At 42.1% G+C, this 22,249-nt stretch overlaps 5 protein-coding genes across 6 annotated transcripts; 1 reads left to right on the top strand and 4 right to left on the bottom strand.

Annotated features, from left to right (window-relative positions):
- Window positions 1–485: 485 nt before the first annotated feature.
- On the top strand, window positions 486–4,315 carry cdr2l (cerebellar degeneration-related protein 2-like). Its single transcript, XM_088357688.1, has 5 exons — window positions 486–810; window positions 2,259–2,371; window positions 2,454–2,602; window positions 2,849–3,013; window positions 3,257–4,315. Exons 1-5 carry the CDS (start codon window positions 732–734, stop codon window positions 4,125–4,127), a joined length of 1,377 nt encoding a protein of 458 aa, XP_088213814.1. The 5' UTR covers window positions 486–731; the 3' UTR covers window positions 4,128–4,315.
- Window positions 4,316–4,342: 27 nt separating this feature from the next.
- On the bottom strand, window positions 4,343–11,615 carry arhgdia (Rho GDP dissociation inhibitor alpha). Its single transcript, XM_088357691.1, has 6 exons — window positions 11,449–11,615; window positions 6,206–6,401; window positions 6,019–6,102; window positions 5,603–5,679; window positions 5,473–5,536; window positions 4,343–5,405 (listed from the first exon to the last, which is right to left on the bottom strand). Exons 2-6 carry the CDS (start codon window positions 6,393–6,395, stop codon window positions 5,203–5,205), a joined length of 618 nt encoding a protein of 205 aa, XP_088213817.1. The 5' UTR covers window positions 6,396–6,401; window positions 11,449–11,615; the 3' UTR covers window positions 4,343–5,202.
- A 489-nt stretch (window positions 11,616–12,104) lies between these two features.
- On the bottom strand, window positions 12,105–14,942 carry alyref (Aly/REF export factor). 2 transcript variants are annotated; one of them, XM_088357689.1, is made up of 6 exons: window positions 14,568–14,942; window positions 13,111–13,263; window positions 12,890–13,037; window positions 12,740–12,803; window positions 12,482–12,662; window positions 12,105–12,394 (listed from the first exon to the last, which is right to left on the bottom strand). In XM_088357689.1, the coding sequence occupies exons 1-6, from the start codon at window positions 14,802–14,804 to the stop codon at window positions 12,380–12,382; spliced, it is 798 nt and encodes a 265-aa protein (XP_088213815.1). In that variant the 5' UTR covers window positions 14,805–14,942; the 3' UTR covers window positions 12,105–12,379. The 2 variants fall into 2 exon arrangements, with proteins under 2 accessions (XP_088213815.1, XP_088213816.1); XM_088357690.1 differs by lacking the exon at window positions 14,568–14,942 and adding an exon at window positions 13,631–14,561.
- A 656-nt stretch (window positions 14,943–15,598) lies between these two features.
- mcrip1 (MAPK regulated corepressor interacting protein 1) lies at window positions 15,599–17,752 on the bottom strand. Its single transcript, XM_088357692.1, has 5 exons — window positions 17,606–17,752; window positions 17,010–17,074; window positions 16,791–16,909; window positions 16,359–16,463; window positions 15,599–16,282 (listed from the first exon to the last, which is right to left on the bottom strand). Exons 2-5 carry the CDS (start codon window positions 17,015–17,017, stop codon window positions 16,218–16,220), a joined length of 297 nt encoding a protein of 98 aa, XP_088213818.1. The 5' UTR covers window positions 17,018–17,074; window positions 17,606–17,752; the 3' UTR covers window positions 15,599–16,217.
- A 506-nt stretch (window positions 17,753–18,258) lies between these two features.
- Window positions 18,259–21,598, bottom strand: ppp1r27a (protein phosphatase 1, regulatory subunit 27a). The gene is made up of 3 exons (XM_088357714.1): window positions 19,534–21,598; window positions 19,307–19,457; window positions 18,259–19,021 (listed from the first exon to the last, which is right to left on the bottom strand). Exons 1-3 carry the CDS (start codon window positions 19,934–19,936, stop codon window positions 18,901–18,903), a joined length of 675 nt encoding a protein of 224 aa, XP_088213840.1. The 5' UTR covers window positions 19,937–21,598; the 3' UTR covers window positions 18,259–18,900.
- Window positions 21,599–22,249: the final 651 nt, after the last annotated feature.

The following is a 22,249-nucleotide window of genomic DNA, read 5'->3' as shown; positions in this document are numbered from 1 at the left end:
CACGGACCGGTTACGTGTCAGAAATATTTTTGCGGACCGGCCTTTATATGAATAAATCATACATTGTCCGTGCGTAAAAAAGGTACTAACCAATAAAAATGAGCAGGAGGGCGCTGCTGTTTGCGCTGTCATGTTGACGGTGACGTCACCCCCTATTGTGCTACGTTCAAGACTCCTCGTAAAAGCCATAAAATACAATTCGCATTTTGTTGGATGTAATAAAACAAGCAGGCATCTTGTTGAACAATTTTATAGCTAAAATTCTTAACGTAAGTAATATGTAAAATAACACTCGTTAGACCTTCCTACCAGAAACGTTTTCCATTGTATGACAAGCTCGCCTACAATAAACAGATCGATACAACTACGTTAAATAAAAAAACGCTATAATTTACTAGCTTGCATGTTTCATTACTGTGAATGTAAATGAAAGTTTCTCCAAAAGGAGGCCTTGGCGTTTCGTATTTCCCAAGCGCCTTGAACGTCTCAAGCTGCACGGTAAGAGCAGACGTGCATGATGCTCATCAAAGCCCGGTGGTACCAACACATGAGAAGCACCACTGTTCTCTCGAATCACCGAGGCCCACTGTTGTCAACTCATTGACCAAGCCTTCCTCCATCATTGCACCGCTCTTTTTTTTTTTCTCATCCCCCCCCCCAAAGGCTTTTACGCCCTTGCGGAGGGTTAAAGTTTGTCACTTCCGGGGGTGCCTCGGGGTGAATTAGCCTCGATGCTCCGTGCGGGTAGGATGGAGGAGTTTGTCACGGAGGAAGAGGAGCCGTGGTACGACCAGCATGACTTGGAGCAAGGTAAGCTTTGATCTAGGTGGTTATTGATTCACGACGGGGGTGGAAATGTATCATATTGTGTGTGCAGCCGCCTTGTCTTCCAATGCTGCCAATTATTTTAAGCATTTCTGTGCAATTCTCCCCAAAATAAATCAACCATGTCATTTTTATGAGCTCGACATGCAGGCTAGTTAGCGCAAATATTTCCGAATGAATTATTATTGCATGCAAAATGTGAGTTTAATTAATCCATGGATGGCTTTCATTGGATCTGCTGGCCTCAGCATCACCCCCAGCTCCTGATTACCTGCTGACCCAAAGCGCCAAAGCAGCTTTATGGCTCATCATTGCAACCCAGGAACATCCCACTTCAGTATTTTTCTCCACTAAAGTCTGAGATCATTAAGCCCCCCCTTTGGCTTGATCTGATTAGGCACCAGGCAGCCCCAGACCAGTCCAGACCAGACCTTGGTATCTTTGCTGTTGCTTGCACAACCTCCATTCTGTAGTCATGCATGCATTTGCTCCAGGATCTCAGCTCTTATATAATGTTTTGTGCTATGAGATCATTTTGAGCATTTTAAATTATTTGACTATTTGTGGTATATAGATAAATGCAAACAATATGAGCTAATTCTTATGCTTAAGTCAACAGTGGCAGAAATCTGAACTGGACAACAAGAAAATACGGTAGCAGTAGAACTGTGCCCAATCTAGCGTTAAAAACATCACAACGATGACAAGTCATGCTCGGCTTATATTTTCACGTCAGTGTGAAATGACATAACAGGGCATGCTGCAGCCATGAGAAATAGAGCTGATGAGTGGAAGCTCCATAATTTACAAGCTCATTAGTGCTTCAGCCACTTGGGACCTCAGCTGTTACTGTTAATGTTTTCATCATATTTCCCAGCCTAATATAATTTGCACGATATAATGTGCGCTCATGTACCAACAACTCTCACGCTTTCTCGTTTACACCTCCTAGTGTGTGAAGTTCTCTTCACACTTTTGATAATAAGGCCTTTTTGAGTATGAAATTTGAAAAACATGCATTTTATTTATACTCTAGTTTGGAGGTGAGTATTTTTTTTTTTACATATGCCATGTGATTGGCTGGCGACCAGTCTAGCCTCTCACTGTAAATCAGATAGGATGGGATTCATCTGTGACCTAGATCAGGATAAGTGCTAGAAAACAGATGGATGAATTGTTTGTCCTTCAGCAAGTGTCTTGATGACAATTTAATTACACTTGAGCTTGCTTCTATTATCCATCTTGACTGTAAGTACCGAGTGACCAGTGTCACCCCCTCATGATCCTGCACAGGATAAGCTAAATAAACAACATTGGAAAGCCTTATTAGGTGCTCTGCAGCTTTGTGTATTTGATCTTCTTGTAATTGCATTCTCCTGGATCCACCATTTCCCCACTGTTTATCGTCGGCCCGGTTCCTCACCTCCCATCAGACTTACACTTGGCAGCGGAGCTCGGCAAAACCTTGCTGGAGCGGAACAAGGAGTTGGAGGATTCCCTTCAGCAGATGTACATCAACAATGAAGAGCAAGTGCATGAAATAGAGGTACACAAAAAAACTGCTTTAAAAAAAAAAATCTGGTCACATTGCAGATGTCTGAGCTGATTTTCAATATGTATTTTCACAGTACCTGTCCAAGCAGCTGGAGACGCTACGGGAGATGAATGAGCAGCACGCGAAGGTTTACGAACAGCTGGATGTGACCGCCCGAGAGTTGGAGATCACCAATGAGAAGCTGGTACTGGAAAGCAAAGCATCACAGCAGAAAATAGACAGGTGAGCACCTCACGCCAGCCTGACCTTTTGAAAATATCACTTCATGAATTCTCGATAAGCCAGCTGAACCTTCCTGAGAAATCTTGTGCTCAAGGCTACGAATCAAGCTTGCAAATAGAGCCGTTCTAAATCGGCTACTTGAGTGGGTAACAATAAATCTTTGTATAGCTCCGAGCATGGTATGCTGAGAAGTAAAATCTCCCATACTGATGACATAACAAGCTCTCTGCATGTTTGCGTGTGCAGGTTGACTGGCACGATGGAGACCTTGCAGAGTCAGGTGGACAGTCTGACAGGTCGGGTAGAGGAGCTACGCACCTTGGAGGAGCTGAGGGTCCTTCGCGAGAAGAAGGAGCGCCGCAAGACGGTCCACTCGTTTCCTTGCCTCAAAGAACTCTGCACTGCACCAAGGTTACATTTTCTTTCAGAAGTGACAGTCATGACTGCATGTTCTAAGCATAATAGTGTGCCGCTGTCTAGTGGCCAACAGTGAAATTACACAAAATTAAAGAGAACAAAATATTCAAACCGTATAAAATAAATCAGCAAAGTCACATGACTCGACTGCAAACCTTAAAGGAGGTTTACTCTACATTAATAAAATTTCAATCTACAAATATTTGTAAATGTAAAATTTGAATTTCATTTTTGAAGGTATGAGGATGGCTTCCTGTTGGCAAACCCCGGCAGCGTGGACCTCGCCGAGAGGGAACCAGCAGAGGAGGAGAACGAGCGCCTGAGGGACATCGTAACCTCTCTGCGTGCAGCCATGGCCGCCGAGCGCTCCAAGAGGGAGGGGGCCGAGCGGGAGTGCGCCGCCGTGCTGCAAGAGTTCGACCGCCTCGAGCAGCGTCTGCTCGGAGCCGAGGGCTGCCAGCTCCGAGTTCGTGAGCTTGAGGCGGAGCTCCAAGAGATGCAGCAGCTGAGGAAGTCCAGGGCCTGCCTGATAGAGGACGGCATCGAGTCGATGCTCGGCAACGGCCCCGAGACTGACACGCCGGATGAAACCTCCATTCCGGATGCGGGAGGCGAAACGGGAGAACCGGGAGGTCCCGTGAGGAAAAGCTGCAGCGACACGGCCTTGAACGTCGTCACGGTCCGAGATCCACCGGGGAGACGCCAGTCGGGTCGAAAACGAGGCATGTCCATCCTGAGCGAGGTGGATGAGCAGTACCACGCCTTGCTGGAGAAGTACGAAGAGCTGCTGGGAAAGTGTCGGCGCGACGAGGAGAGTCTGTGCCACGCCGAGGTCCAGACGTCACGCCCCGTCTCCAGGGACCCTTCCTTGAAAGAGTACAGTATGGCCTCCTTGGGGGCGGTGGCGGCCGCCTCCCCGCCCTCTCTCACCGACACTCCATCAACGCCAGAAGCCTTGGAGGGCATCAGCAGGCAGGTGGAGCAAGTGGATAAACGTCTGAGTCAGAACACGCCCGAGTACAAAGCGCTCTTCAAGGAGATCTTCTCCCGCCTGCAGAAGACCAAAAGCGATGTGACCGCCACCAAGGGTAGGAAAAGCGGCAAATGAAAATGTTTCAGCTCACTCGCCACTACAAATGAGGAGAAGATGGATCATTTCTAATATGCTTGACTTTTCCTTGCTTCTACTAAGTTCTGACAGTTTCTCGTTTGTTTGACTTGGAAACAATGCAGATTCTATGGATGTGGTGAATATGATGAAATTTTCTGTTCCTTAAAAATAAAAGCATTTACCAAGTTTTTGTTTTCTGTAAAGAGGACATGTTTTAAATTCAACATTTTAATGTTATCACAGGAGCTCATTACATCAGGCAGCATGGAGCAACTCCAACCAAACACCAGAAAGATCTGAATGAAGCTGCAACTCCCTATCAATGTAATTGGGTCCGCTCGCCATTACCAATGTTTACTGGGAGATTTTTCTTAACATAAATTGAGTGTATGCATTTAGAATATGAGGGGCCGATCAGCGATGGGAATAATTAATAGTAGTAGCAGGAAGCATATTTGCCTCCTGTAAACATGCTAAAAAATATTCAAATTTATCCTTGGTTAGTTTTTTTTTCTACTTGTCCTGAGGGTTCATGTTAAGAGGCCACAAGTTGCAAAAAAAAAAAAAGCATCATGAGATGGACCAGACATTTTGCCACAGCATACCAGGGAAATAAAAAGCGGTGACCTAAATTCCCAAAAATTTCCCAAGACGACAAATCTGCTCAAAGGCTTTAGTCGGGCTGTGTCCAAGAACTGTGTCCAGCAAAGATGCAAAATGACCGTACAGAGGCCCCACACACTCAACACATACATACAGCGATGCTCCTGTACTTTCCCAAGGCAGATACGGTGATCATAAAAAAAAAACATTTAAAAAAAATAACAGGGTTGAAGGGTAGAGCAAGAAAATAATCATAGAAAAAAATTTGGAACGACTTGATTCCTACCCAAAATATCGCGCATGTTTTCATCTCCATTTCAGGAATTGAACATTTCCCAGAAAACCGAATTCAAGTAAGAGCGAGGGTGGACGGAGAGGACCTCAATCGGAAACAATGGAATGACAGCAAGAGAGAGGAAAGAAAGCGGAGGAGGAGAGGGCGACTACTTCTCAGGTGGTCTTAAAGGAGTCAGTCTTTCCAGTCCTTCTTGATGGCGAGGCTCCACTCCCAGGACAGATGGTCGTGTTTGTCGTCGTCGGTGAACTTGGACTTGATAGTGTACGTTCCGCGGGCCATCATGCCTTTGGGCGCCTCCTCCAAGGTGGTGAGGAACTCGTACTCCTTGTCAGGTCTTGGCCCGTAGCTTCCCACCATGTAGTCCGACTTGTCAACTGGTCAGAGAGTGGTTAACGGATTAGCACCGCCATACAATCTAACTCTTCAAGTCGGTGTGCTCACCCCTAACTCCTTTCCTGAATGACTGCTGAGTGTACTTCAAACCCGACACGATCTCCTTGTTAACCTGCAAAGGCGTCGTGCATCAGTGCACCGAACATACGCCGGGCGTTTCACGGCGTTGCGCTCTCACCTTGAAGTTGACCTTGATTTTATACTCCACGCCCTCCTTCAACACAAACGGGTTCTTCTTGAAGTTCTCCAGATCTCCTGGCAGGGACACACAGTAGTATAAGTCAGGGTGAGAAAGCCAATTGACTATTCTGGATTGAAGTTAGCCTGGTAAAGCATTATTTAAAATTTATTTTGTACGATTATCGTCATGATCATTTTTTATTATCATCATCAGTGACGTTGTAGTAAAGATGTTGACCACTAGATGGCATTCTTCGTCACACTGTATAGTGAAACTTGCACTTCAGCAGTCAGTCCATGAATCATTTTTGGGAAGACTTCAAGGAAAACTTCAAAATACATTTAAGTCCAGAATATTTTTTTGCTCCAGACAAATTTCCAGTTAAGAATATTTGCTTCATAAAACACACTCACCCTGCAGATCAAGCACCAAATTGTTTGGTGCGGCATCACATACCAGAGTCATTCGAGTCACCTGGATGTTTGGTGCGCTGGGATCTAAGACAGACGACATTCCCGACAAGTCACGAATAAAGCAATAAAATAGATGGACACATAGAAACAGACAAAAAAAAAAAAAGTGCCTGTTTTGATTCCCCACCTGCGCTCACAGAAGTGTTGCCCAGTAACGCCTCCTTGTACTTGCGCAGGCTCTCGTCATTTTTATCCAGTTCTTGGATCTCCTGTAAGCTCTTGGGCGCCGGAGGTTTGTAGTTGACGGTGGAGTCCGTCTCCTCGTTGGCTGCGGCGAGTGCGGCCAGCTGTTCGGGAGTAGGTTCCGACTCCGCCATGCTGTGCTGGTCCCAGGGAAAGGCGGGAGGGAGGTTAGGTGGGTCCATAATGGAATGAAGTGATAAAAAAACAAGGCCATTTTTGGTCTGAACACCACATGGTGTATTGCAGAGACGACAGAGGTTCTCAAATTGAGGTTCCTGGACCCCATGGAGGACCGCTTGCAGAATCTTGAGGGTCCTTCAATTAATTTGCAATCAGCTATGTTGTATACTGACTATAATAAAGAAACTGGAACTTTTTTTGTGTTTAGATCATAGAGAGAACAAAATGGCGAGTGTTAACATTCTGCTTGACAAGAGCATGCCAAAACTCAATCAGTCACGGCTTTCAAAAAAAATCACAGCAAAACTATTTGTCATGACCTCAAGTTTAAAAACGGTTCTGAGAAGGCAGCACGGCTGTCAAGTGCAATGTTATCTCAGGCTGTTGAGCTGCTATTTCCTTCTCTTACTCACACAAACACACATTTAGGGAGGGGGGGGGGGCATCATTGCCCAGCTGCACGCTCACACCAGTCACCGCTCATTAGAAGCAAGCACACTGAGACTCTGAGCAGAGCCCACCACAGCAGAACAAAGAAGTGCTTGGCTGGGGATGCCACACAAGTACTCGCCTTGATTAATGACTCGTCAAAATGACTGCCTGATTTTGGGCCACATAAAATGATGTGGTGGGCCGTATCTGGTTCCCCGGGCCTTGAGTTTGACACCTGTGGCATATCGTATATGTTGACGGCTTTGCGAGCTTGGTCCGTTTCTTTTCTCACGGTGAAACTAAACAAACTCTGAAAAGCCTGCTCATAAAATTGGAATGGAGATAACATAGCCGTCTGGTGACGACATGAGGCGTACATATGCTTTGCGGTGAAACCATTCCAACATAACACCTGGAGCAAGAAGGAGGCAGCTGGACGCCAGACTTCTCATTACAAACAAAGTCGCCACTTGTTGGCTGCGATTCCTCCATCATTGCATTGCAGCCTCTCAGAATTCAACCCAATCTCAGCCAGAAGAACACCTGAGATTTTAACGCTGAGCTGACGGTTGTAAATCACATTGCAGCAAACGGAAAGGCTGTTGCGCAATATGCAGTATTAGCCAAGTAGGACCAGCATTTCCAAATGGGGCCCTCTGAAAAAAGAAAAAAAAAAAAAGAGCCTGCAATGGCTGCTCGACTGTTTATTGTTGAAGTAGAGCGAGACAAAGGGACAGGAAAATCAGGCCGGAAAATACAGTGCCTGTCGTATTTTTTGGTAAGGAGGTGACTTCTCGCACTTCCGCTACACTTGAGTGAGTCTACACTGCAGCAACGTGCGACATACCAGACTAGAACGACCTCCAATAGGATTATGTTTTTTTTTTTTGACGCCAACATTGGCCGGTTCGATTAATCACATTGCGAACACTATTAAATCTGAACAAATCTAACATCTTCCCAAAAGTGAAGTTTAGGAATGATGAGCGACTGCCGCAAACGTTTTTCTCCCAGACTATTTATCATCCGACTCCAGTTTCAAATAGCTTCTCGTGAAATTGTTTAAGCAGGACCCAGAATAATATTGAGAGGGATTTTATGGAGCTCTTTCGCTCCTTGCAGAAAAACAGACAAAAGTATGCTTGTGGCTAGCTTGATTCTTACTTAGAGGTGCCAAGTCCAACTCTTATCTCGGCGGTTGGTGGGAAAGATTAAAAACTGAGATAATTACATAGTGAGACATGCTTGCTGTTAAAAAAATAAAACAAAAACTGCATTAGTTGATATTGGCATATTTTGCCCTTTAAGAAAATTACTATGTTACATAAAATGAACCTTGTGGCCTATGTTACTCCTAAAACATGACTCAGTAAATTGAGGTCAACATAGAAGTGAAATAAATAACAATATCATCATGGCAATCATTATGCTCCACATTCTTGCAGGTTAACTCTGCACAGACAACACATTTTGTCTAATTGGCAACGTGTTGTGCTCATTTTTCCGTCGTCTGACACAACTCAGAGGTCATGAGATCTTCCAAACAAATGCTGGATGGTGTTGTGCCACGCTCCACAGATGATAACTCTAGGGCGGAGGTTAAATTTGCAATGGCACCGTAGAGAGTGAGATTACAGCAAATGGGATTACGCCCAATGAAGCGTTGAGCGACGTGATCGGGAAGTTCCCAGGCTAAAGAGGATTCTCTTGATGGGAATTATTAGTGTCAGAGATCACTGATCGCTCCCTCTGCGTACAATCACCCTGACCCATATTGATAAACGATTGCCAATATTTGGCAGAATACAATATCAGTAACCGATTGATTGGACGATTAAAAAAACAATTGTATTTTGGGGTTTCCTACAACATTAAAAGAGATCATCTGGTTGCACAAGTGTGCACACCCTCTCATAACCAGGGATGAGGCTGTGTTCAGAATTTCAGCCCAAAAAAGTTCAGTTCATTGCACATTTTCAGTATTTAACAGCCGGAACATGCCTTAAATTCCTGCAACTTCTTGTGAGCCACCCTGATCAGTATTTGCGTCACTTTTGGATGAACGTCAAGCTGTTGGTAATGCGCATGTTGCGCAACATTTTCCGCCCAACAATAATTGTCTTTACCACGTTGTCATGAAAATTAGCTTGTACACAAAAACAAGATTTGTTTTCGTGTGTTTGATTGTTGACTTGTGCTAAGTTTCATAACATCTCCAATAAACAAACGTGTCATTATGGACATCCGTGCATTATCTGCCCAGCCGACATAACAATATACTGTAAACATCTTCAAGCACATAATAAAGCGATCATTTATAGGGACAGATCTGCACTTGGCTCAAAGTGATAGTTAGAGCAATTCCGAGGTGACATTTAGCTGCCCGAAGCATCACGTCACCTCTGAAGCTGCCCTTTCAGACATCTGTGGTTGTTTTGATCCTTACGGCGTGTTACACTGCAGCCAAAATCGTTGGATTAATTTGAAAATTTTGATTCCATTCCACCAGAGTGTTCATTTGAATTTCAATGATTGTTCAGCTCGAGTGAGTGCCGTTGAAAATGAGGGCTAGCAAGCATGCTAACATTTCTGCCATGTCACAACACTATTGGACCGCCGCCCCACTTCAAGTTACATAAACCTGCAACTGGCAGGAGCTTGATGATTCACATCCTCCTCCCTGCTAAACCACATTTGCAAAATTTACTTTAACTTACAACCGATGTGCATAACACAACTTAAATGACTGTTAGGAGTTTTTACATTGATAATGCAGACAAAAAAGGCTCATGTTATCGTATGTGAACAAATAGCACTGGCACACAAATCAAATAATGAGGAAGTGCTGCAGCAAGAACTGATGCAACGGATGTCCGGTCAATGACAAAAAAAAGTTATGCAGTCAAAAGAGAAGAAGAAAATGTTTGTACTAGACATACAAGCTTGTTATAGAAGGTAATGCAAAGTGACTCTGGGATTAAACCGTTGATTTTTTTGTTTTTTGGTATTTCATCGGCTCAAGAGTCCAAATCTCATCGTCTACGAACAGACATATATGGACATCAGACATATTTAACTTACAGACATGATTTTGACAGGAAGGACCAGAACAAATAGAAAGGTTAAAAATAGCCACGGAGAAATCCCTACAGGCAATGGCAGGAAGTTCTGACAGAATGGGATAGCGAGATGCCCAGCTGAAAGGTCATGGATTAATCCTCCCATAAAGTGATCCACCACCAACCCCGAAAGCCACCCACTCGCTCTTTGTGATTTTAAACATTCCAAAGTTATCCTCTTGTTCTTTTTTTAAGTCTGCAAACCAGTTAAGATATAATCAACAGTGCCTCTGCTGGTTACAGCCTAGTACTGCAAGGCATTTCTTCATAATGAGATTTCGCATTATATAAAAAGTGGCAGCAATGCTTAGGTTAACCTAATTCAAAAAACAGGTGGAAGAGAAAGCCCAGACCAACAAAACAGTATGCAATATTTACTTATTTGTATTTATTACTTTAGTAATAACAATTTGGTAGTTTGAGCATGCAGGCATAGGGAGGTATTTGTCACTTGAAAAGTGCACATTCTAAAATTGGATATCTATTTTGGAATTGGGCACTTGGACCTCTGCTGACATCCGTGCTACGTGAGAGACAACAGTGTAGGTTACAATAGTTTGCTGAATAATTTAAATATTGTCAGGTGATGCACCTTATTGGAAAATAAGCAGGCCTTTGAAGGCATTTTAAAATCATGCAGACCCATTTAGTCATAAAATGCAAAGTCGATATTTGTGTTGACAACTTGCATACTGCACACCTAACTAAAATATACTGCGTGACGTGAAGTCAACACTTAAAAGCTGAAGCAAGACAGAAACAGAAGGGAGGATTTGGAATAATCACCTATCAGCCACAATCACTTGGAGCACAATTGATCCAAGCAGGTGTGATGTTTTCACACTGGCTTACGAGAGATTTCACACAGCCAAAAACCGATTCAAGTGTTGATGTTGCATGCATGGAAATTCATACATTCGGACGAAAGGGAGGGTGGAGGGGAAAAAAAAAAAGTTGAGATCCAGGAAGTTGCACGGAATCTTCCAAAAAGGCCACATCGGACTTTGATTAAAAGTGGTCAGCTTTATAAAATTCATGGACGAACTATTCCAACCACTTGTTACATGAAGTACGCCCCTGATAAATATGAATAATCGACAACATGTGGGCGATTTCGCGCAAGCGTCGGTTGGAACAGATTTTACACCCGGAAATGCAATGAAAAAAGTTTTTCTTCTTCCATTTTCAAGCCACGCCACAGAAGCGCGAAACCAAGATTTAACAAAAAGTGAAGCATATAAAAACATAATTAGACTATAATATTAAAAAAAACCCACTGTTTCTTTAAACACCCCTGCAAGAGGAAGTTGCTATTTGCTTAACTAAATATTCATCCTAGTTCGGGGTTTTTCGGGTTGCATTGCAATATACTTCTTTCAGATTGTACCAAACACCGCATAATAGGAAGACAAAGAGACTTAGTAACTAGTTTGTCAAATGTTGTATAGATTCTTACCTTTTAACCTCTAACGGACTGAACGGGCTCTTGCGCAGGGAGGCGAAAGTAGCTCGACTGAAGCGAGGAAGACAAGTGACACACGGGAAAAAAAGAGTTGTCGTTAACAAGCATAACAACATCCGGGAAATGCTATCAAAATAAAAGCACAACTCAATTTGGTAAAATGAGGTTGCAATGCTTGAAACTTGACTCCCTTGACATTTTGTGTGCAAAGTTAGTATCATGAAATATTAAGATACGCGACTGATTTCTTCTAAAAACATGCACTTCCATAACACTGCCCCCCCAGAGCCGTTACTTATTTCATAACACATTTCCACTGTGAAAGAACAGGTGACTGTGGCAAGATGGCGGACATCTTGACGTACGATCCGACTAGCAATGAGGAGTCTGGGTTTAACCGGAAGTGGTTTGCTTTACATTGAAATCTTTTCACCTTCTAGTACTTATTTGCTGCGTAGTGACACCTAGCGGTACAACTGTAGAACAGAGTTTGCTTTCTAACTTCACTGCGTAACCTTTGCCTCTCCCAAGCATTTATTTGGAGGGTAATCTTCCTCCATTCCAGATCAGACTGACTAAAATAATAATAAAGAAAAAATTGAACACCTGTAGTATTCACTGCAGATGTAGAAAACAATACAAAACATTGGTTGATTAATATACACCGCAGGTTTTATTATAAGTTTCATTTACTACAAGTTTTAAGGAATGAACTTGGAAATTCCAACTTTTAACCTACAGACAAAAATCACTTTTGTCAAAAAGAAAAGAAAATGAATGGTAAAAAACACTTCAGAGCAGTTAAGAAGCTGGAGCGACGACCAAACACATCAGGACAACCATGTGTAAAACAATTCGCACTATCGTAACAAGCATCCTTCTGTGCAGGACAAAAAAGGATGACCAAGGAGAACTGCAACACTTCTTAGCTGGTGTCCATCTGAGAATACAGAACCAGAGTAACCATTAGACAGTTGAAAAACAAAAGCAATCCTTTAATATACATTAGTAGTAAAGTCAGACTCACTCTTGCATTGTAGGCGTCTAACTGGGCATCAAGTTCTTCTGCTGATATCGGCTGCTTGCTACCGCCTCGGCCTCCTCGACCCCGTCCTCTGAAGTTGCCGCGACCTCCAATGCGGCCTCCTCTCTGCATGCCACCGAAGTTGCCCCCGCGGCCCCTGTTCATGCCACCGCCTCTGTTCATACTTAGGGGGGTAAAAAAAATAAAATTAATGAACATCAGGAACTTTTAGGGACTCAGTTTGTTGATAAGGACACCTACCCCTGCATTGGCCGCCTTTGAGTATCAATCTGTGATGTGACGAGTTGAATGTTCATGGGCCTCCCTGAAAAGATAACCAATCATCAGACTTGTAAAATAAGCATGCAAATAAACATTGAATAAAAAACAAAGGCTTTGAGCAGTACTTACCATCTAGCGGGATGCCATTGTACTGTTTCATGGCCTTGAGCGCATCTGCCCTTCTTTCAAAGTGAACATCTGCAGTCCCTAAGCTTCTTCCCGAACGATCATAATGGACTGCAGCCTTTTTCAGTGTACCAAACTCAGCAAAAAGTTCCTACAGAGCAAAGGAAACTTGAGCAAAAATGCCATAATCCCTCATTTGCCCACAAAAGAACATGAAATTGCACCTGAATATCGGCATCAGAAACCCCAAAATCGAGATTGGAGACAAGAAGTTTCCCTCCGGTTTCGACACCAGCGCCGCCACCTGCTGCGCCGTTGAATCCACTGTAGCCGTTGTCGAACATGTCGTGTTGCCATTTATCCGGAAGTTGTTTGGGCTGCAACAGACGAAAGAGAACGCACCTGCTGACTTGAGGAATCCGCTTGCCTCTCTGTCAATCACAGAGTCCACATGGCTGGGCGTTGGGGCAAGCAGAGGCTCCACTTCCAACACGGCCAGGGTGCTCCGCTTCCCCAAAAGGGTGCCCATTATGCCCACCCAATTACGAAATGCATGTCAATCCTTACAGGAGGATGTAATCAATAAGTATATGTGGGCGGCACTGCCAGTCATGCATGCATTATTTAGCTCAGTCTGATGTTTGGTGCTTTTTTTTTTTTTTTAATACATTTCTCCAAACAACCACTTTTTTTTCTCTTTTCTTTTTTTTTTTAGTGGTGGTCAACTGGCCCACCCAGACTAACAGCAATTGCAGCCCACTGCTTCCTCCACCACAGGCTCTCCAGAAATGATCTTGATCTTCTTTGTCTCCTGCTGAAACAGCCTTGCCTCCCGCGATGAACAAGCATTCTTGGCCGATCAAAAGTTCATTTAAGCCCAAGGAAGTGGCTTTAATTGAAGTAGGGGCAAATGTCCATGATGAATGTAGATGGAATAGAAAATTAGCTCAGCTACGGCGTTTACAGAAGCGTAGCTTTAGCCGAGCGTCCATTTTGAGACCACGCCATTTTGACTTGGGCTTCGTCTGGTACGTTCAGAGACGCACGCAAACATGGGCCGGTGATTATTTAACTACCAGGAGGCCACTTTTATGAAAAGGTGCGGTGAAGTCCTCGGATCCATCCACCACACCGCTTGAAAAAATAAAAAGGCCTTCACATGGAGCCGGTCTGCCATTCTCGGACAAAGGACATCGTGATCTCTCACAAATTGCTTCTTCTTCTGAGATGAAAAAAATAAATAGTGGATGCTCTCTCTTGGGGGGGTCTCCTCTCACCGCCGCAAAGACGCTCGATGAAAAGCAAAGATATAGGCGGTGGCCGGAAAAATGTAATCTGCGGTAGTAGATTCAAAATGGCGCCGCCAAGACCTTCCACGATCCAACTGCAGCTAATGGGGCCAAGTTGGCTAGCACATTAGCCGTTTCAAAAAGGGGCTTCTTCTTGGGGCGGGTGGGGGAATGCAACATAAGGTTGGTTCGGGAAAGGACAGACATATAAAGCATACAATTTCCTTTAATGCTCAACCGCTCGTGTTTAGAGCTCTCCGTCGAGAGAAATTTGGCGGCTAGCAATCACTTTTATTCGTTGATTAGCAAGCTGGCTGGAGTATAGAAGGATGTTACCCAGGCATTCCGAAGTTTGCCCAAGGTTTTTCCCCCTTTCCTGCCCATTCTCATACCCTGTTGTATGGCGTCGGTCTGCCTCGAGCGCGATTCGTGTTTTGACGGCTCCTCATGGGGCCGGATCCTCCGCCTCGGGTTCCAAATCCTCCGCCGCTCATTCCAAGGCGCCCAACGCCTCCTCGGCCGACGCCAAAACCTCCGCGGCCTCGGCCTCTTCCACCCCTGCCACCACCTCTCTGCTGCCTGTTCTGTTTGATAATGTCGTCTAAAGACATATCCATTTTGTCGGTCATAATGCTGAGTTCAAAAAGCTTAAATTGAAAAAGTAATTGTTTTTTTTAAAAAAAGTACACTGGCCTAAACTTGCTAATCTTGCTCCGTCTGTCTTCTCTCGCGCCCGAACCCGACTGGTTCAGTGAAACACAAAGGGTTTAAAAAAACCGTTCAGCTACTCCTACGTCATCACGCAACATACGTAACTACGTACTTACGTCACAGACCTTGAGCACTGCTGTTTTCTCAAATATTATATTTTATAATAACCCCCCTGTTTTTAATACGTTTTGAATATCTTTTTTTGTTTTTTATTGCGTCAAATTACAATTTTGCATTAAAAATATTTCATACTCATGAAAAATTTGGATGTGGGAAACATGCAGTAAAACAAACCAAAAACACAACAACACAAAATTCGCGAGGGTATTTAAAAGGGTAAAGACTTGGAGATATAAGAGAAACCATTAGAAATAAGCAACAATTTTCAACAGGATAAATCTAAACTTTATTATCAGAGATTTCTCTCCCAAATTTGCAAAGCAAACAAGTGTTGTTTCATTCCTTTTCTGTTTATTGTCCCAGGGGCGATATTTGTATGGTATCTGGGCATTGCTATGGAATGCTGAGATGTTCTAAACAATGTCCTCAGTTCATTTTGTTTGTATTTAGGTAACAGAAAATACAATGTGGAAAGATGACATTCACAGATTGTTTCTGAAAGGTTTCAATTTTGTTGCATTCTGACCTTGGGATATTTAGTACACTAAAGAGTACATGTCATCAATATCCATGGTAGATGAATACAAGAAGGTTTAGTGTAAAAATTATTTTTATTCAACATTTTGTTGCAAGGCTTTTGGAAGAGGCGTTAGTCAATTGAGAATACTTTGGGAGCTTTCTTAATGAAGCCTGTTTCAGGGAAAACACAATTTCGGATTAAAATCGTTGGCATAGCATTTGGCTTTTCAAATATGCTCAAGTGTGCATCCGATGCGTCGCATCTTTCATGCTACACCTTATTTAGCCGACTACCTTTTTACAAAAACAATAAAACAAAACAGAAAAGCCCTTTATCATCTTCCCCCAGAATCGTGTACGTAGTAGTAAAGACTGCAGTCTTTTGTGTCCGATGGAACAGTTTGTACCTCAGCATCAGATGCCAACAAAATCTGAGAAAAGGTTATCCGTCCTTTTTCATAGATTAGCGGAGTTGTGTGGCCTTCAATATGATTCGCGACAAATTTTTAACAAGTGGAACTCTTCGTCACTTCTAGGGTGTAAAGATGAGGGCTTGCTGTAGTTCAAAGTTCACAGAAAATTGTTTGGCATTCTGCCTCAGACTGGCAAATAGGGCTGACTTTGGATGTCAGGGGAAAAGTTCTCGATGATGACGCTTGGGGAGGATAAAAGTGCTCGGACCATCTTGAGGACTAAGACTTCTTTGAGTCCTGTGTGTTACGTTTCTTGAGGTCAGTCAAGTCCACTGGCGTGAAGGCTGATGATCACCAAAAGGAAAAATGTCAGTATGAATCTTTTACTGATGACTGACATTTGATTTCACATATGCTTACAGTGTAGGTTAGGATTTGGATTCTTCTCAACATATTCCTGTGGTCCACGGTCATTACGCTCTGCGTTCTGCGCTGATCTGATTTCTCTGAGCACAAACTGCCATGCTGTGAAACAATTAAAAACACAACTTGATTAATTTAAACCCTTGGGGTAGAATCTGTTACACCCTTATGCTTATGTTGTGCAAGCTTGCTTGGCTTGTTGTTCGACCATACTCCACCAGTATGTATTTGCAAGATGTTGTAAAGAAATACTCAACCCCACCCTGCTTTCTTACAATAAAAAGGCTCTTGTAAGATAAAATAATAAAAAATAATATGGCTAGGGAAAAAAAAGAGGTAATAATAAAAGCAAATAACAGTTAGAATGGAAATAATATTCAATAAATATGGAACAATAACAAGACTTGGTCTGTGTGAACTGATACTTACTATCATGAATAAAACGCACATTTTCCTCATGTGCTGGGGTGAAGAGCTCCCCGCAGTTGGTAGGTGATCTGGGGCTTGTAGTCCGCTTGTAACTATTCACCATTCTGGGAGCAGATGAGCTGTAGAAATTTGAGACAACCACGTCAGAACAACAAAAACAATATGAACTGATGCACTAATCTGATGTATTTGTACGAGTTGGAATAATGCACAATTTACCTTGTCATCCTGTTTACAATACTGCTCTCCCCTCACTGCTCTGTGGCGAGTATCCTTGAGGAATTCTGCAGTTTCCAAGTCCCCAAATTTTAGTAAAACGTCAAAACACAATGGCAACAACAAAACAAAACCGTACCATCTGTGCCATTTAACAGAAACGATCATATTTAAATTAATATAAAAACTGTTGATGCTGAGTTGGCGGTATAAACTCTGTGGCAAAGACACGACATACGTCAGCAAAATTGAGTAAACAAAGGAGCTTTGTTTACATTTGGACTTTCCTTGATTCAGATTTACTATCAGCCAACGCAACCAAAACTACAATAGAACGTAGTTCATACTTTGGACTGGTTGTTAAACATTCGTAGCAATTAATTAAGTATGTCGCCCTTAAATTACTCGGGGACAACAACCGCTGCAGATTTGCTGACACAATAAATTCAGCTAACATTAGCCCGCATTGCTAGCTGTTAATTGTCTTGACGTAACGTTAGCTTCGAAAGCCAAATTGTTTATCAATATGAGGACTATATTTAATTATTACAAGATTGCATGTATGTTTGTATGAAACAAAGAAAATCTCAAATACAAACCTTTAAAAATATTTCTTTAGGTTTCTTTATGCTGTATACGACGCTAGATTTAGCTAAAACGTTGCCAATGCCAACCAATCATTTCCGGTAAAAAACACGGAAGTGCTCTTCTTCGTCCTCTGTTTGGGTTTTTGACGCAAATGTGCTGCATACTGCCGCTTACTGTATCGGCGCAGAATTGCAGTATCTAGGAAAAATAGTTTTAGCGATTAATCACTGTGACTCCAATGTAAAATAGGCCACTTAAACCACGATTTTACAGCAAAACAGAAAAAATGGCATATTCTTAATTTATCTACACATTTTGTTGTATTATTTTTTTGTATTACACATTCTACCGTCATAATTTGTATCCTGTACTGTTTTTTAATTTTGAGTTGATTTACTTTACTCTTAAACATGTTTACCAAACACAAATATACTGCATCATCCTCCAATATGCCGATGCAAAATAGGTAGGTCCACACATAATGTCTTGTAATATCTTGCAATAATACTCAAAGGGTATTACCAGTAACACTAGCAGTATGCTGTCTCCCTCTAGCGGTGAGTGAATCACTGCCACACTTAGGCGTACCATACATATACAGTATATATATATTCATATATATATGTATACACCCCCCACACAAAATATTTGAAACAAACACAAATTCTGACATTTATATGTTTATTAAAAAAATCTTTGTTTATGAAAACGTACAAAAATAATTATTGAGGAGAAAATGATAAGACTTTCCTTGCTGACATTGTTTTATTCAGCATAGTCTTTATGACAAAAATATACTTATATATAATGGGGAAATTGTACAGCAGTAGATGAAGAGCATCAAGATTTTCCTGACTGAAGTAATAATTTATCATTTTGATGCTCCTCTTTCTGCCCAGCAGCTAGAATTTACACAAATAAACCTCGACTGAATGGAAGACAAACATCTCAAATCCCCCATTTTAAATTAATTTCAAGAACACTGGAAGTAATTCACAAAAAGTGCTTACACCATGACATAACTCGTAATATTTCCATTCAGTGATACATTTTGGACATTGCGTTATACTGGTAAGGTTAAACGGAAAAGGGAGTTACTGTCAGCCACCTACTAACAGCAGAACAGAAACACAGAAATTGAAATAAAAAAGTGATTCATTAGAGAACAGCTGCAGCTCCCAAATGATATATTTAAAAAAAAGATGACAAATTCTCATTGTCATCAGTAGCAAGTTCTGTGTAAAACCCCTTTGGAAAATAATTAACTATTTTCCAAGCTTCACTCCTATGACTAAGAAGTGCCTAATTACACGCAGCCAGCCTCGAAGAGTTTAGACAACGCTGTGCAGTCGGGGTCAATGAGGTCGGCCGGTTTCTCTCCGTTCTCATTTTCTGCCTCTTTGTTGGCTCCCAGCGCAAGGAGATAGCTGTGTGGGGTTTACAATTTTAGACACTGTAGGAAACAATTCCCTGTCACTTTTATTTATGTTTTACTTTTTATTTCATATGTGATGTTAATTATTTAGTTCTTTTTATTTGTACACATACAAAATATACGTATTATTTTTTTTTATTTGAGGCAAAATTCAATATAAAAATAAGAATCTGTCCATCTGTCCATCTATCCGTTACCTTGTTTTTTTTTCATTATTTTTTGATTTATCACTTTTTAATTGCTAATTCACAGGATAAAAAAGGAAAACGTGTTTTACCTTGCAATCTCGGGATATCCATCACTGCAGGCCATATGAAGAGGTGTCCAGCCTTCCTCATCCCTCTGATTAACATCAGCACCAAACTTGACCAGCAGCGTCACCACTTCCAGATTCCCCGTCAGCACCGCTTCATGTATCGCCGCCATACCTGCACCACACACACTCCATGAAACCATCTCATCATTGCATCCCCCTCACCAACCGATGATCGTTTTCATGCTCACCTGATGGGAAGAGCGTATCCACACGAACCTTCCTCGATCTGATGAAGCGACCAATTTGCGCCAATTCCCCTCGTCTAACAACATCCTGGAAGATGATGTCATTAGGAAAGTGCACAGTCCTCTTAGCAGGTATGATAGGTCTCACAGGAGCAGGATTTTCTCTTTGGGTACTCTGCGTTGAGCTGTAGCGGGATGGGATGTATGTTGATGTAGAATTGTAGGAGGGTGTGTAGTATGACGGGGTGTAATGTGTACTACTATACTGGGTTGGGGTGTATTTTGATGTCGATGTGTACGATGGTGTGTAGTGACTGGATGCATAATGTGAAGGTGTGTGGTAAGTTGGGATGTATTGAGAATGCCGGGTGTACGTTGACACTGGCACGTGGTAGTTGTACTTCATTCCTGTAGTCTTCTTTTATGCTGTCAGCACAGCAGAGAGAATATAAAAGCTCAAACAACAACAAAAAAATCAGAAAAAAAAATATCCTTTTTGTTCCTTCGTCCTTGGATCCTTCCACCTGGGTCCAACCTGCTCAGTATGATAAAAGTTATTTTATCATTATTGTCTTTAGTCCGTATTCCCCGGTTAGGTTGTGTGATCTTCTTTTTTCTCGTTGTAATTCTGGGCTCGTTCCACTGGAAGTTTTGAAGGCAGAAAGATGGCGCGAGCTGTGCAAGGTCAGCTATATAGCTTCTGTTGAGCTATTTCTGGGTCTAATATCCAATGACTTCAACGTGAAAATGAGAAGCCCTTGTCCAACTCCACCCAATGTGAAGTCACTTGACCAATGAAATTGCACACACGTCTTGCTCATAAAAATGTTTACTGCCGTGATGTTCCTTGGAAGTCTTGCAAAAGACGTATAACCATCTTAAAAACAAACGGATCAAAATGGGGTTCATCTTTTTATATTTTCTCAGGCTCTCCAAAATATTACATTTCCTTACATAATTAAATATTACAAAAATGATCGGGCTAACATTTGGTCAACAAATACATTCTGAACGTGTGAATCGTGTTGCAACATGGAGATGGTGGCACCAGCTGTCCCGAGACTCGCTGATCAGCTGGTCATAACTGGTTTAAAAGAAGAAGAACCATTTGGAACTTTAATCTACTTCAAAATGGTGTTGACAACCACTGTAACTTATCTGCTCTCAAAGGATTCTCATCACAGCAGGAGATGATCTCGCACCGCCACCAAAAATCTCAGAAGGCAATGTTTAGATGCTTGGGCTATTAAAACTACTCAGAAGATTTCCATAAATGTTTTGTGGCAAGGTGATAAATGTGGAGACTAATTCCGTGCAGACTGAACAGAAGCTTCAACAATTGGAATTTCCACAGCTTGAGAAGGAGGCCTTCTCAGATTTCAGCACCTCTTATATGGTTCTGCAAGGGTGTCCCTGATTCTCACTGACTTCCCAAAACACTACCTTGACTGCAAGAAGAAACCTGGAAAATGTTTGTTTGCTACATCCCGGTGTTAAACCTCCTCCTGGTCATGTGCCAAATGGAGGTCTCACACGTTCCATCGGCTTTCTATACATAGGTTCAGGGTGCCCTACCTCCCACCTGCTGTTTGGGGGTGCAAATTACCAAGAAGTCACAGTTGACATTCGGATGCACCTAACACCGCCAGCCGCCCTTTGTCTCCAATAATTTTGATGTTTACCTTTGTGGCCGTTGGCTCTGCTTTGTGAATTTTAATCTTTCTTTCGTGGCTTGACACATTAAAAGAGACACATTTGTGTCAAGGCCATGGATTTAAGTAGCACTGGCCACTTCTCAGTATTCCATGCCAGGGATACCTGCTCCACTTCAGGAGATTATGATTCAGTTACCAGTTATATTATTTTTAGTCTCATGGAAATATGACATTAGAATTTTGGCAAATCTTAATTCAATCAGTTATACAGAATGAGGAAGTGTTGCGTAATTGCTAGTACCCCGCTACTAACTACATATATGAGAATTGCTATTTTCAAGATTAAATTATATTTCAGTCATGCAGCTACTATAGTAATATTTTAGACCGTAAAATACATGTAGCCACAAAAAAAAAAAGTCACACTCACCTCCCTTACCAAAATGAGTATATGTAGTGATGCATTTCACGAGTGACTCTCATGACCCAAGGTGAATAGTTCGGTGACTTCATTCCCTAAAAATAAAAAACTGTGTCGCAAGCATGCTCGTTCATAGCATGTTACCAATACAAGTAGTGATCAAATTCAAAACAGTCTTTGGGTGTAACACAAGTCCCCTTTTTTATGGAGGCTCTAAAAAAGTTCTAAGTATAAAGAGAATGAAGATCATGTATAAGGCACAGTCCTCTCCAAAAGTATTGGAACGGCAAAGTCAATTCCTTTGTATTGTACTGTATATTTTAACATAAATATGTTTTCAGATGACAGCCTGGAGCTTCCTTTTTTGATTTAATATCATCTGTGCATAACATTTAAAAGAATAAAAAAATAACCACCATTTCCAGCATCATCTATGGTGGCCTGTAAGCACCACTAAGAGAGAGAGAGAGAAATAAATCTCTTAATGCCAAGTTGGCAAAGAAAGTGGACGCTTTGAACTCTCACGTGCATATCTGCTCATAAACACACAAAAACTTGCCAATGTTTTGACATTAAAGCATCTAATAAAACAATTTCTACAAATGTCCCACAAGAGTCACTTTAGGAGTCCTTGCAAGGTGTC

Source organism: Syngnathus floridae, chromosome 17 (assembly GCF_059516105.1).
Source record: "Syngnathus floridae isolate MCC-2025c chromosome 17, RoL_Sflo_1.0, whole genome shotgun sequence".
Classification (NCBI taxonomy): domain Eukaryota; kingdom Metazoa; phylum Chordata; class Actinopteri; order Syngnathiformes; family Syngnathidae; genus Syngnathus; species Syngnathus floridae.
This window is presented reverse-complemented; position numbering and strand designations above follow the sequence as displayed.